Source organism: Notothenia rossii, assembly GCF_949606895.1.
Source record: "Notothenia rossii genome assembly, chromosome: 6".
Taxonomy (NCBI): domain Eukaryota; kingdom Metazoa; phylum Chordata; class Actinopteri; order Perciformes; family Nototheniidae; genus Notothenia; species Notothenia rossii.
Window position 1 is genome coordinate 76,529,550 of NC_136909.1, and position 13,516 is coordinate 76,543,065.

A 13,516-nucleotide genomic window follows, 5' to 3' on the forward strand; every position below is an offset into this window, starting at 1 on the left:
CCAACTCAAGTCTTCTGTGCTAATTAACAAGAATAATGACTCCACAAGTCTAAAGAAATGGTCAGGAAAAGTCTTTCTTCTTTTCCTCACATGCACATTATGGGATTCAAGTGAAGTGATGCAGTCGTTCAAGTGTAATATATAACTGTGCTTTTAGGGTGTGTAATACATTATATAACTGTACCGTACCTTTAGTGCTTTGCTCTTCATAATTGTTGTAAATAATTCTTTTATAGGAACAATTTAATACTTGAGAAATAGATGGATATCTCAAAAGTTTTGCATATAAAAACGAAGTGTTTTTTTTCTTATGGACAATCTTACCGTTTAGTTTATTCTGGTTTTGATATGAACAACAAACCAACATTTGGAAGCTGCATCAATGAACATTCTGCCGGTGATTACCAGCCCTCTTTAACTGGAGTTACACCACAGACATATCACCAAATGAATGTATCAAGTGATAGAATAAAACACCGCTTAGAGGATGAGACCCTCATTTGCCAACATGAGAATCTGAAAATGACTGTGTGATAAATGCTAAATATTCTTGAGGGATGACTGTAGCCTAAAGGAAGACCAACGAATACCTCTGCCTTTTGAATCCAGCTGTACATCCACCCGATCCAGGGAGGTCAGCTGGTCCCCCTCAGGGTTTGGGATGGCGATGGAGGTTACCGTGGGGATGACCTCTTGTTCTTTGTCAGGCTGCTCCGCTGTGTAAGTGTTGATGCCCGGGATCTTCCTGTAGGTCATGCCATGGGGTAAGAAAAAAGGAAAGAGAGAGATATATATATAAGAGGCAAGCAAATGGAAACCCGCCACCAGGTCTGTTTCTCTAATGCTCACACTAAGCATAATGTGTCACACACTATTTTTAACTGTTAAGGATGGGAGAGGATTGCTTGAAAGCTGGAAACTAGAGCATTTCACATTCCACTGGGCATTGCTCCCTCACTTTCATATTGTTCACCTCCATTTTCAATCAATTTTTCATCCCCCTCAGATGCACCCCCAATTCTGCTTAAAACTAACATCTTGCCTTTCTAATTTCACAGGCGCCCCTCGTGATTTCCTGCTGCAGCTGTGACATTTCAGGCAGCTTTAGAAAGTAAAAGTTGATTTCCTTAATTTAGTAATAGGGATCTTGAAAGTTAGAGTTAAGTAATGTCTTAATTTATAATGAGAACAATTCTTCAACATCTACAATGGCCCTAAATGAGCCCTGTGATTGGCACGGGATTAGCTGCTGCAGAGGACGCTATTTACTGTACGTCCCTCAATGTATAATGTACGTTGTCTCAGGGCTTATCTCCTCAACCTTTCCTGCCATTCTGCAAAGTGTGCCTCACCTTGGATGGCTGTGTTTAGCATTTCCCGAAAGGTCAACCCTCACATTGTCAGATAGATGAATATTGATAACTGCAGGACTCTGACACCCATTCAGCTCTCTGGGAGAATTGATTAGACTGTCATTCCCTGTAATATTCCGCAGATTGAGACAGAGGGGAATTGTCTTATTCCTAGAGCCATTATTGTGACGCCCGTGTCCATAACTCTGAGATATATGGAGTCGGAATACTTCTGGAAACTTTTAGGAGTTCAGCAGCGAGGTGTTTGCTTGTGGGTAATGGGGCCGACTCTGAAAAAGGGTCGTTATGCAAACACACACGCACACACACACCAAACAATAACATCTACCTTAACGTAGATATCTCTGTAATGATGCGAGTCTGCAAACCTGAGAATGGATCTGCACACATTTTCTCACACAGTTATCCAGTGCCTTTTATATGGTTACAATATATGATATCCCGTATACTGTACCTTTTAAATTTATATATAAGAAAGACAGCCAGGCCCATCAGAACGACTGACACCAGCATGATGACTGCAGTGCTGCTATGTCCGCTATCACTGCTGTCCACAAGAGGAGCTTTCAAGGAGAAAGAATGAAAGAGAAATTGAGTGCACATGAAGGCCAACTGATCTCATTTCTGGTCTCATAGGAATACAAATAATACAACAATGGAGTATCAGAGCTCAGTTGTAATGCTGACCATGTGAGAGACTATAGGGACTCCGAGATATGTCCAATAAACACTTCCTTTTTTCATTGATAGTTACATATACTTTATCAAGAATAATCTACTCACTATTAACACTGCTCTCCATGGATATATTAAAAACAAGTAATGCACCAATAATACAGGCATCATTAAGGTTTATGTCTGAGAACATGTAGACTAGTTTGTTCCTGAGTAGATTTATTTTATACATTTGCATTTTAAGAAATTGTACACAGGTTACAGGGTATACATAACAGAATGATACATTACAATGTATTAAATAACTAGATACCCATACACAAGACAGAAAAAGAGGAATACACAAAATAAAAGATGAATAATAATTTATAGAATGTAACAGAAAAGGGATGAATCATTAATACTCTTACATACATTAATCCTCACATCCAACCAGAGGGTTATTAATAATGTTTTGTAATTTATATCTCAACTATTTTTACCATCTAGCATGAAATATATCAACTTGCTTTCTAATTCTCATGGTTTCTATTTTCATTTTTCATTTACAAGACTCTTCCATTTTGAATGTATTTAAGTTATCATCTTTTTACCAATTCACCATTTGTTTAATTATTGCTAGACTTAAAAGTCATCTTCACCTCCAAATTTGTAAGGTCTGGCCTTACATTACCGAGAGACAAGCACCTGCACTGCACTTCTCTCCCAAAAAAGGACTGGGTTTGTTCAGTAGGTGTGTGGCAGAGGAGCAGCCTCACCTGGAGACAGCTGTGTGGCGTACACGTTCACCTGCACCCCCGGCTTGAGTGTGAACTGGATGAGGTCTTGGTTCAGAGCACTTAGCAGAACCTGAGAAAGCTATGAGGAGGAGTGATGGAGCAGAGAAGACTCGGTTAGCAGCGGCTGCACAGCAATATTCTACAGTCATCAATATTTCAAACACATTCATTTCATCTAACACCCTGAATTATGAATCACAATTTTTGCTTCCATTTAAAAGAAGAGCATACGTTGATATGACACAAGGAAAACCAAACCTTCTGCAGCGAAACACGGCACTCTGTTAATGGCGATGGAAACCCTATCAGGTAAAAGGAGAGCCTGCTTACGGTGTGACAGTGACATTTAAAAAGAAAAAATCAGTAAAATCTTGTGCTTTTTTAAACGAAATGGAATTTCTCATCTGTTTTTTTTTCCCCAGTAAACCTGTTTTCAGGGCGAAAGGATTTAATGATTTTAAAGTTCACGTAGGCAAAGCCATTGGAAAGCAAAGTATGTTCTTATATCATAAAATAACTGTTTTAATTTTTTTCCCTGAAGTGCCTTAAGTTCCCGCTGCTTTTTTCACACCTAGATGAAGCAGTCATTTAACAGGGGACCGAACTGCCTTCCCGGAGCCCATTTGAGTCCTTAGCCATGCCTCACTAATTCCATCTTGCTCTTTCTAAAATCTTTCCACTGGTTAAAATTAGACTGCACTACACAGTATGAATAATTACTTTTTGTTCTAGTGGCACATCAGGGTCAGTAAATCTATTACACATTTTAATAAGCTGCTCCACACATACACTCACCACATGCATGTGTGTATGCGTGGGCACACGCTGACTTAATGCATCCACATTGCAAGTCATTCACTGGAGAGGAGAGCGGTGAACTGAAGATTTATTACCCTATTGTCTGTGACGTTCTGCCAGGTAATCAGACAGGCTTTAGATAAATACATCTCTTTAATTCCCAATCCAGGCCGCCTGCCCCAGTTTGTTTCCTTTCTCAAAGCTGCCAATTATATGATGCATCAATGTAATTAAATACCTATTAACTTAGTTGAAGACCGTTAGCCAGCAAAATGATGTTTATTTTTGAAACATTGAGGTCCTCTCTGTTATGAGGAATAAATTAGTTTTGGTTCAGCTGAAGCGTTAAAAACAGCACGGTTTTATTGTTTTGTCACGTATTTAATAGCTATCCATAACTTGAGAGAGATTAGTTTTTAAATAATATGTTTTTGTCGTAAGACAATAATTAGAGCCATTAGAGGGATTTAAATAATTATGAGACTGTTATTGTCTAAAGGTTTGAGCAAGTTCCAAACTTCTAAAGGGTGGCAGTGAGGTTACAGCGTGTTTGGAGATGCTTGGTGAGTTTCATTTCAGTGCCGGATGCTGTTTCATTGCTTTTACACGGGAAGACATTGCCCTCTAGTGTTGAAATTATGTATTACCCCTTTATTAGGAATTGAAAACAAAATGTGTGGGAACATTACAACATTGATTGTCTGTGATTCAATTAGTGAAGTAGTAATTAGCAATACAAAATATTTAAATTATATAAATCAAATTTGTGTTGCAATATAAAAACACAAATGCAGTGCTTGAGAAGAAGTACTTTAAGTGAATAATTCTGCAGGAAATCAAAAGGGGTTTCATCTTAAACCTAATTATGTCCTATGGAGAAATATGAGATGAAACGGGTTTTATGTGCCATCTATAGAAAAGTATTCCTCTTCTTCTCTGCGTGTTATCCCTTAATGAACCACGCCAGAGTTTTTCCACATCTTTTACCCCAATTACTACAAAAAATGTACACTCTTCATTACCGCTGACCTTTTCCGAGGAATAACATAGTGTTTCCCCTACCTACCATGCAGCCAGTGGTGTCCAATCATTTCCCCCTGGTATGAAAATACATTTGCAGAGACTTTAAACTTGTCTGACTTCGGTAATCCATCACAATGAGCATCATGTCTGCATTTATTTTTGTCAAACGTAACCTTATTGTTACGCGGGGACAGAGTGCAGACTTTCCAAATAAAGCTGCACTTAAAACTGTGTTAGAATGCAACAATAATGTAACTTTGACAAAGATAAATGCAGACATGATGCTCATTGTGATATATTGCCTCACCTAAATCAAATTTGAAGTCTCTACAAGTTGATTTTCGTTGAAGGCTCACATTTATAGAAAACCAATGGCTGCCTGAGAGGAAAAATAATTCAAGTATCTACCAAGGACAGCGGATCTAATTTGAACGTATTCATCGAAGCATATAAGATTTAAAACAACTCAACAACTAATTTAAAAAATACAAGTATATGATGGAACAGAAAACTCCCCAAACTACTTTACCGTCAATGTCAAACAGAAATTGGAGATAGATTGAGGATGATTGCAGTAATATGAAGGAAAGACACAACTGAAATCAACTTTTTTATATTGGCAAGAGATTGCAACGGAGATGATGAATAGAGGATGATGGCTCTTTTGTTGCATTATACCAGGATGAAATTATGGATGAAATTATGGCACAGGATACTTTTGGCTACAAGCAAAGCTATCACACAAATTGGCTGCAGGCAAAACCTCCAACAAAGGAAAACTGGACTACAAGTGCTGATGAAATGAAGTGGAAATTAACTTTGGTTTCAAGCCCACGATGTGAACAAATATGCAAAATACTGTGATGTATGTATTTATGGCTATATGGTGTAACCTTTTACATAGGTCATGTGCTTCTGTACATATTGTGCTGCACATATTAACCCACGCAAGACATTACATTCAGTTGAGATATATTTTATTTTGTCTATTGCAGATGTATATTGTAGCGGGCATATGCCAGCGGCTGTTTGAACGGTTTAATAAGACGGTACCTGATCCAGGTGAGCCCACTTTTCATCCATGCCTCCGACTCTTGGCCTCTTCTCAGGCAGGATGAAAATCTCTGCTGTTGTTGGTAAACCAGGGAGCACTGTGACCAGGAGCTGTCCCTTGTTGATTCCCGTGACCTTTAATAAAAACAACAAAACCTCCTTAAAAAGGTTTTTTAATTGACAGTGTTTGAGGTGATATTCTATGCTTTGTGTGCCCTGTGTCATTGAGTGAAAACGGCTAGCTCTCAGCTTCATATATCATTTGCCTAAGTACCAGTCACTGTCAAGATGTAATGCACGGATCAAACGAAACATGCAAGTTTAATTTGACAGTCTTTGGTAAAGGCCAGGGCTTTTAGTGCATTTATGCCATAACCAGAGGTCTGCTGTCAGCTTCCTGGTGTAAACCATGGTAATATCTGACAAGACAGAAGGTCAAAGTGAATGTTTCATACTGAGGGCTACTGTAGGATATATATATATAGAGCTCAGTATCCAGGTCTTTTACATAACCTGCTGCCTTTTTGACATCCTGACAGTGTCTGAGAAGGGGAAACCAGACTCTCTAACCGCAGTTACGCTATTTGAACTTAAGGTTTTGGTGTTCTCTCCAGGCAATGGCATTCAGCTCTTTAGAGAACAAATGGTTACTGTCACAATGGTGCTTTAACTGCCCTTCAGTTTTTTGACGGGTTCAGTTGAAAGCTTGCACTGCTAATAATCCTTTCAGGTGATGTGGCATGTAAGCGAGGAGAGGTTAACAACTAATTACACAGAAAGTGAGGTTAAAGACATTGAAAGAAGTCCAGTGCTGGTATGCAATACAAACGCAGCATAACCGAGAATGGAAAGGTCATTGGCTCACATGACAAGACTTAAGTATTTCTTGAATGAAGGGTTAAGTCCTGACTGAATTACAGTTTTTATAATAAAAGCTAGCAGCTGAAGATCTGACCTGGACCATGGAGTTCTTCACCACTCGGCTGATGTCCTCTCTCCACTCTGACACCCCGGGGTTCAGCTCGTCCAAATGAGAAGAAAAGCCCAAAATGTGGGACCGGAAATAATCTGAAAGTGAGAAAGAATTTGAGATGAAGAACAATGCATATCTTCTGTTGAACTTCTTCTTCAAATGACTACTGAGTACTGTACTGACTCTGTATATTCCTTACAAATTATTTAGGCTAGGCTTAAATGGTAATGTGATCACCAAACTGCAAATTGACGAAGAGAACTGAACTTATTTCTGTCTCAAGGTTCAGAAATGTTTATAGGGTTTTACATATTATACCCCTGAAAGGTGCATGAGATGTATGATGACATTTCTATCTTGGCGAGGTAAGAAGCAAAAAGATTTGGTTTGTGGTTTTTTATTTATGTGCACGCAATGCATCATTATCCATCACTAATTCAATAACTTTGTTTAATAGGCACCACAAGACAAGACGGTTGGGTTCCTATAATAAAACATATTCATTTCTAACTACCGGCAGTTAGAAAATGCATTGTTTTCAATGGAGATCTACTTAATATCCAACGCCTTCTTAAACATATACGTAAGAGAAGCCTCAACGATATTAACCAATTTGAATTTGTTGAACATTTTAAAGAATTTAAAACTGCAACAAAAATATATAGAGGCATTAAAGTTAAAAAACGTTGCATTATTTCCAAGTTATATGTGCTTTTATTTTGAATGTTCAATGTAGACGTAATTCACTACTACAGATATAATAGTTCCATATGTAAGACATATATATATATATATGTATATATATATATATGTATATAAATATATAATAGACAGGGAATTAGAATAATGTTGCTTACACTTGGAATCAGCTTCTTATTAAAAATCTTTCATTTTAGAAGGTCTACCAAATTGCTTTTTAACGTGTCATGGCCTTCATCAGCGATTTTGAGTTAATTAAATTCAAATACAGTACAACCAGCTGATATGATGAGGTCGAATTCCATAGTTTTAGCTCGTGTGATAATAATTAAACCGCTGATGAAGGCCACGAAAGCTCGGGAAAATCAGTAAGCAGACCTTGTGAAAGGCTTCTTTTTTTTCACGTCAAAAGGCTTTGAAGATTGAAAAACATGTTTCAATCCACTCTCAATGGATGAATGCATAATTGACTTCATAGTTTTCACTTTGTAATTATATTAAGAGGATGTGTACTTGTATTGAGTTTACCATAAACGGCCACAGTCATTTGGTCCTGTCGAACAGTATTGCCGACTGAAGCCTGAACGGTGACAGTGTGGCTTCCCTCCTTGGAGAAAGTGAAGGACATCATTCCATCCAGAGTCACAACAGGCTGAAAGAGAGAGAGTCAGAGAGAGAGGAAGATGTACTGCGACTTGAGAATCTATCAAGGGATTCAGGAAATAGGCTGCGTGGTAGAGAATGAAAAATAAAGGCTTACCTCTGTTTTGTTATTAAACCACCAGTAATAGCTGACTGTTCCCACATTGCTGGGCCGTAACACCGTCGTGAGGTTTATCGCTTTGTTCTTGACAACCACTGAAGGAGCCAAGAGCTGAATCTGTTCGAGTTGACCTTAAGAGAGAAAACAAAAACACTATGGATCAACATCTTGTGATTAAATATGGCTAAACAACTATCAAAGTTGCAACAGAAGCCATGGATTTTGCCACAATAATGATAGCCTGCAACACACTGAGTGAACTCTTTCTGATTTAATGCAGGAGCATTTGACAAGTGTCTGTGGAGGCTTTCAATGCTTAACATCCTTGAAAATGTCACCCTTGGAATCCATTGTAATGAGAAGAATTCAAACTGACCACAGCTGCTCCTCTCTTTCAACCAGGAGACAACAAACAGCCGTCTTTCACGCCTACACAGGGTGAGTGACACTCCAAACTTTGTGTAGAGATATTGGATGTAGTTTCCTTTAACGAGCCAATTTGAAAGTACAAGAGTCAAGAGCATGTTGGCCCAGGTGTTAAAATTATTTTTGCTTTGTAAAAGGCACACAAGTCTAGAAGTTGTACCTATGTGAAGTATCTTATAGTTCATGATAAGTCATGAGAAATGATTGAGACTTAGTTTATGGTGTAGTCACTTAAGTAAAATGAGGTTATTTCTTAACAAGTTCACCTTATCATGTGATTAGGTCAATTAAAAGGGTAGTATGCAAGTGAATACATTCAGATAGACATCAACTCAAAGAGTATTCTGGATGGAAAAGGGCAAAGATTTACATTCAAAAAATCATTGGAACCAGTTAGCAGTGATTTGACTTACAGGTGACATGGAGGAAGAGTAGGACCCTGTCAAAGCCCAGAGAGTTGCTTGCTGTAGCAGAAATGTGGTAGATGCCAACTCTGCTGTAGATGTGTTTGACCCCGTCATCGATGGAGCTGATGTTAACATATGATATAGCTGTCCCGTCGCCAAAGTCCACCGTTATACTTGTCATGGAGCCGAGACCCTTCAAAAAGAAAACAAAATACTGTCACTCACACTTTAGCCTCAGTGTAGCCACAGTAACACATAGCAGAGTGCATTTTCCATAATATATACAAGAATATATACAAAAACGAGGTCAAGCGGTTAATCATGTCGCCGCACATTGATTTGACAAGCTGGAGCTCCAGCCTCTGCACTATGTCTCTGACAGCATCGTGATATAAAGATAAAAGACTGAAGAAAAAGCATGCAGCCTAGAACTGTAATACACACACACTACTGTTGCTTTGATAAAGTAAAGTCAGCACCTCTTCCAGAAAGACCAAGAAAGTGACATTCCTCTCCAGCGCTGCTACCAGTGTTCCCTCGCTGGTGAAGAGCTGGAGGCCCCGGGGGGCATGGCTGGGACACTTCTGTCGCCTCGGGCTGTACTTCAACAGCGTCCCCTCTGTGCAGTTGTTAGACAAACCCCGGCGGTATCTACAATTCATTTAAGACCCACAAAGGACACAAATAAGCGACACAAAAATATATAACTGTGTGTGTAAAAGCAGATATATACAGGGGACATATTTAAAAGAGAGAAACCACCACCTCTTTAGTCTACAATTCCCCCTACGCTCCATCAGATGAGCTCAATTAGCTTTTATTAACACCAGCCATCAGTTAAAACCATGTCAATTTGTAACAGATGTTAGTTAACACAACACTATTACAAATACAAATTATATTGTTAGAATATTCTTAGCACACAAAATATAGCTGTCGTTAAAAATGTTGACGTTTTTAACTATCTGTCCATTACATTTTAACTACATTGACTTCACTACTCGATTGCCAACTAGTTTACATGCACTATCAATTGCAGCATGTGGTGTTCAGGTGCAATCGACTTGTTATGGCTCGTAGTTCAATGGTTATTTTGGCAATAAATATCCTAAAGAACAGCCTCATCATTTCTTAACCTGTTAGTTTTCCATTTCTCCTCCTTCCATTTATAAGTTAAGTATTTATAATTGATAGTGTTTTAAATTAAAGGTCCCCTATTATACTCATTGTCATCAATATATTATAGTTCTATTATATATGTTGCATTGTTGGAGGAGCTCAGGTCAGAAGAATGTCATTGCCATTTCTACACTGTAGCTTTGTGCATTATGACGATAAACCTTTGAATCTTGAATCTTTTGAATCTTCTCAGTTATATACAAACATGTCACTGAAGCGTTTGGCTGGAATACCAAACAGATCATGCATGGTAGCATCCCATAATCCCCTCTGTTTCAGCTCTGTTTCAAAAGTGCTGCTTCTGTGTCTGTTACTTTCGATGAAAATAAGGAGCCCCTCCCCACGCCCTTTTAGAGATATTTGGTTAAAAAGAACACAATGGTGCTCTAGGAGGAGATTCAGGTGATAAGGTGGGCGGGTGTTATCTTGGTTGGTGATTGGCTAATGGTTACACAACCCAAAAAACATTATGACATCACAAACTGGCCACAATCTGATCAGCTCATTTTCAGACAGGTTTTTATATAAATGGATCAGGACAAAAAGAGAGGGGGTCTTTGTTCCTGAAACTTTCAGAATCTCTTTACACAGAGGGGACACATGTTTATGTAGAAGAGACATGAAAAAGTGGATTTTGCATAATAGGTAAAACACAAAATAGCAGGTTGAGTTTGAAATTAACCAAGGACAATTTGACATCGCTACTCCCCTTGCTCGTGTCAGTACGAAGGAATAAAGTGTACCCTGTGGTGTTGAGGAAGCTCTCCCCCCTGATGCAGTCTCTAGATGTTGCTGAAGGAACAAACCAGAACGCCGGAGTGCAACGCCCGTCAATCTGCCTCTCAAACCCGTAGTCGCTGTTTCAGTCGGAACAACAAGTACAGAAAAAGATACACCGAGGAGTTATCGGGAGTAGTTATCATTCATTTAAAATATCAAATAGAATTACTCAGCTCAAAAAGAATAAAACTAAATAACTGCATCCCTACTGAGAATAAAGGTGTTCAAAGATCGAGTCAAACTTTTCACAGCCGCTCAGAGTATGTGAGATTTGATGTTTTATGTATCAAACTTCTGAAGCAGAGAAAGAATAGTGCATGTTTACAAAAACTATAATTATACTTTGAGAAAAATCAAATGGATCTGTCATGTTGATCAGGGAAACAGTGTCAGGAGAACGAGTTGGAAAGTTGAAATAAGGCTTTTAGTATTAAAGTGGCGTTCAGCCTTGTTACTAAACTAGAAGCTGCAGTTCATTTTCCAATGGAAGAAAGTACGAGATAGAGTCAAGGGTGTGGGATTACAAGAAGTACTGACTGGAAGTGACACTTGTTAGACATATAATAATAGACTTGAGCATCAGGCAATAGTTGTATTCATTATGGATATATAAGAGAACTTGAACGATGCAGAAATGTACTGCTATCACATACTTGACTGTTAATGCTGAGCTTTAATACTTCCAGTCAACTTCTGCCAGTTAAATTGACGATATGATTATACAGTACACAGCATTGAAAACATCAGTTTGATTATTTACTCCATATTGGGATGAATATTAAATTCAAATTCAAAAGAAAATCTGTTTTGGCATATTGATTGCAACCATAATCGTATATAAACATTATCCATGCCTAGCAGACAACTGATTGCATGTTTCTTAAGTCATATTACACACTTGCAATCCTAAGTGGACAGAAAGATAACAGAAATAAGATAAAAAAGTTGTAAATCCTAAAATATATCTCTTCAAACACTCCTCTTGTTGTGCCTAGAGAGCTTCACAGACTCTGCCTCTGAAGATTGATAATGTGTTGTGCGTTGGATGTAATGAAGTGAAAGGAGAAGTGCAGCTACAGAGTAGGAAACTCACCACTCAAAATCTGCCTCTGTGCACGGGCAGGAGTCTGACATCTGGGAAATATACTGATTTCTGGTGTTGACACATCGAACGTTTGCTTTCAGTTTTTGGAAGATTCTCTTCATTCCCATGATGCACACTTCGCCCTGTGATAAATAATGCATCATAAACATTTCAGAGGCTCCTTTTGCCTTTTTTTTGTCTTGTACCATCTTGCTTTTATTGTGTGAGTGACTCAAAGAGATTCACTTGGGTTTGTTCAGACCCTCTTACCTCATTGTGTAACTGCCATGTCATGTAATCTTCAGATGTGCAGCGGTGTTGGAAAATGGACTGGAAGTCAATTTTGACAAGTTGCCACTCAGATCGATGGCTAAAATGACCAAAGATTCTGCACAAACAAGCAAAATATACAATATCAAAAACATTTGGTAGAAAAAAAACAACCTCAACTCCTCTATGGGTAATTTGAAGGCAACAGCTTTAATCCATATTCCTCTGTGGGTAGAAAAACTCCTCCGCAATTTGGGCATATGAAGACCTTTCAAAACCACATTAAATAGACTCTAGAATAGAATATTTATGTACACTACTAAGTCTTCATTGGGGTAATATGTTATTACCCAGTGGAATAATTAAACCAGAAACACGTCAGTTCCCTGTGGTTTCTTCTTATCTTACGTCATTATGAGGGTGTCCTCCCCAGGCTCCCCCAGCACCCCGTCAACATACAGCGGAGAGGAGGTGAAGCTATATTTGTCCCAGCTTCTGCCCTCATCAAAACTCAGCCTAAGGGAAAGAACAATGGTTGGATCACAGACAGACCAGACACAAGCAGTAAGAAAATCTCTGCAGAAAAGCAGTCTAACTCCTTGTTTTGAAGATTTAGTACAGTCTCTAAAAAGAATGCGGTAGGCCCTTGGAGAGACTTACCAAATGTGTCTAATTGGCAGCGGTGTGTGCCGGATGGCCACCAGAGATCCCCCTTGATTCAGGAAAAACAAGCTGTATTCTTCCTGAAAAACCTATGAGTATAACAAATAAAACAAGTAAAAAAGCTGCAGACAGGACCAGCTTCACTTCATCACAACAGACAAGAATTGAAGTCTACAGAAAGTGTGCACCTATGGCAACATAAGGAACATGGATACTAACAACTACACACCAAACAAGTGCAAACCACAACCGTTCTTTGCACAAGAATCCCAGTTGTGTGATAAACAAAAAGTTACAAAGTCTTGCTTTCTTTGTTGATTGTTGTTGTCTTCAGCCGATGGCAAAATAACAATCTGTCAAAGTTTATTTTGGTTTATTTGTTCCACAGATCAGAGATGCACATGTCTTCACTCGGCGCCAAACCTCAATTCTTTATGTCTTTGCAATTGTGGCTGTTTCACTGAGAACTGAGAAGCGAGTGTTTGCTCTGAAAGCTCAGTCACACTCATATTCTTTGTTTAGATAATGCCTGACAAGGTCATATTTTTCTTTTTGTTCTGTATCATACTGA

General features: G+C 38.6%; 1 protein-coding gene across 1 annotated transcript in view; it reads right to left on the reverse strand.

The window, feature by feature from the left end:
• The window catches only part of LOC307043492 (VPS10 domain-containing receptor SorCS1-like), a 43,223-nt gene that overhangs the window by 3,235 nt on the left and 26,472 nt on the right, over positions 1-13,516 (reverse strand). Inside the window, exons 13-26 of the mRNA XM_079687977.1 lie at positions 12,943-13,034; positions 12,691-12,798; positions 12,283-12,400; positions 12,022-12,155; positions 10,892-11,005; positions 9,449-9,620; positions 8,976-9,162; positions 8,134-8,267; positions 7,902-8,025; positions 6,657-6,769; positions 5,702-5,836; positions 2,807-2,906; positions 1,828-1,936; positions 591-745 (exon numbers count right to left, since the gene is read on the reverse strand). Coding sequence (XP_079544103.1) covers positions 591-745; positions 1,828-1,936; positions 2,807-2,906; positions 5,702-5,836; positions 6,657-6,769; positions 7,902-8,025; positions 8,134-8,267; positions 8,976-9,162; positions 9,449-9,620; positions 10,892-11,005; positions 12,022-12,155; positions 12,283-12,400; positions 12,691-12,798; positions 12,943-13,034 — 1,795 coding nt within the window. The remainder of the gene's footprint in view (positions 1-590; positions 746-1,827; positions 1,937-2,806; positions 2,907-5,701; positions 5,837-6,656; positions 6,770-7,901; positions 8,026-8,133; positions 8,268-8,975; positions 9,163-9,448; positions 9,621-10,891; positions 11,006-12,021; positions 12,156-12,282; positions 12,401-12,690; positions 12,799-12,942; positions 13,035-13,516) is intronic.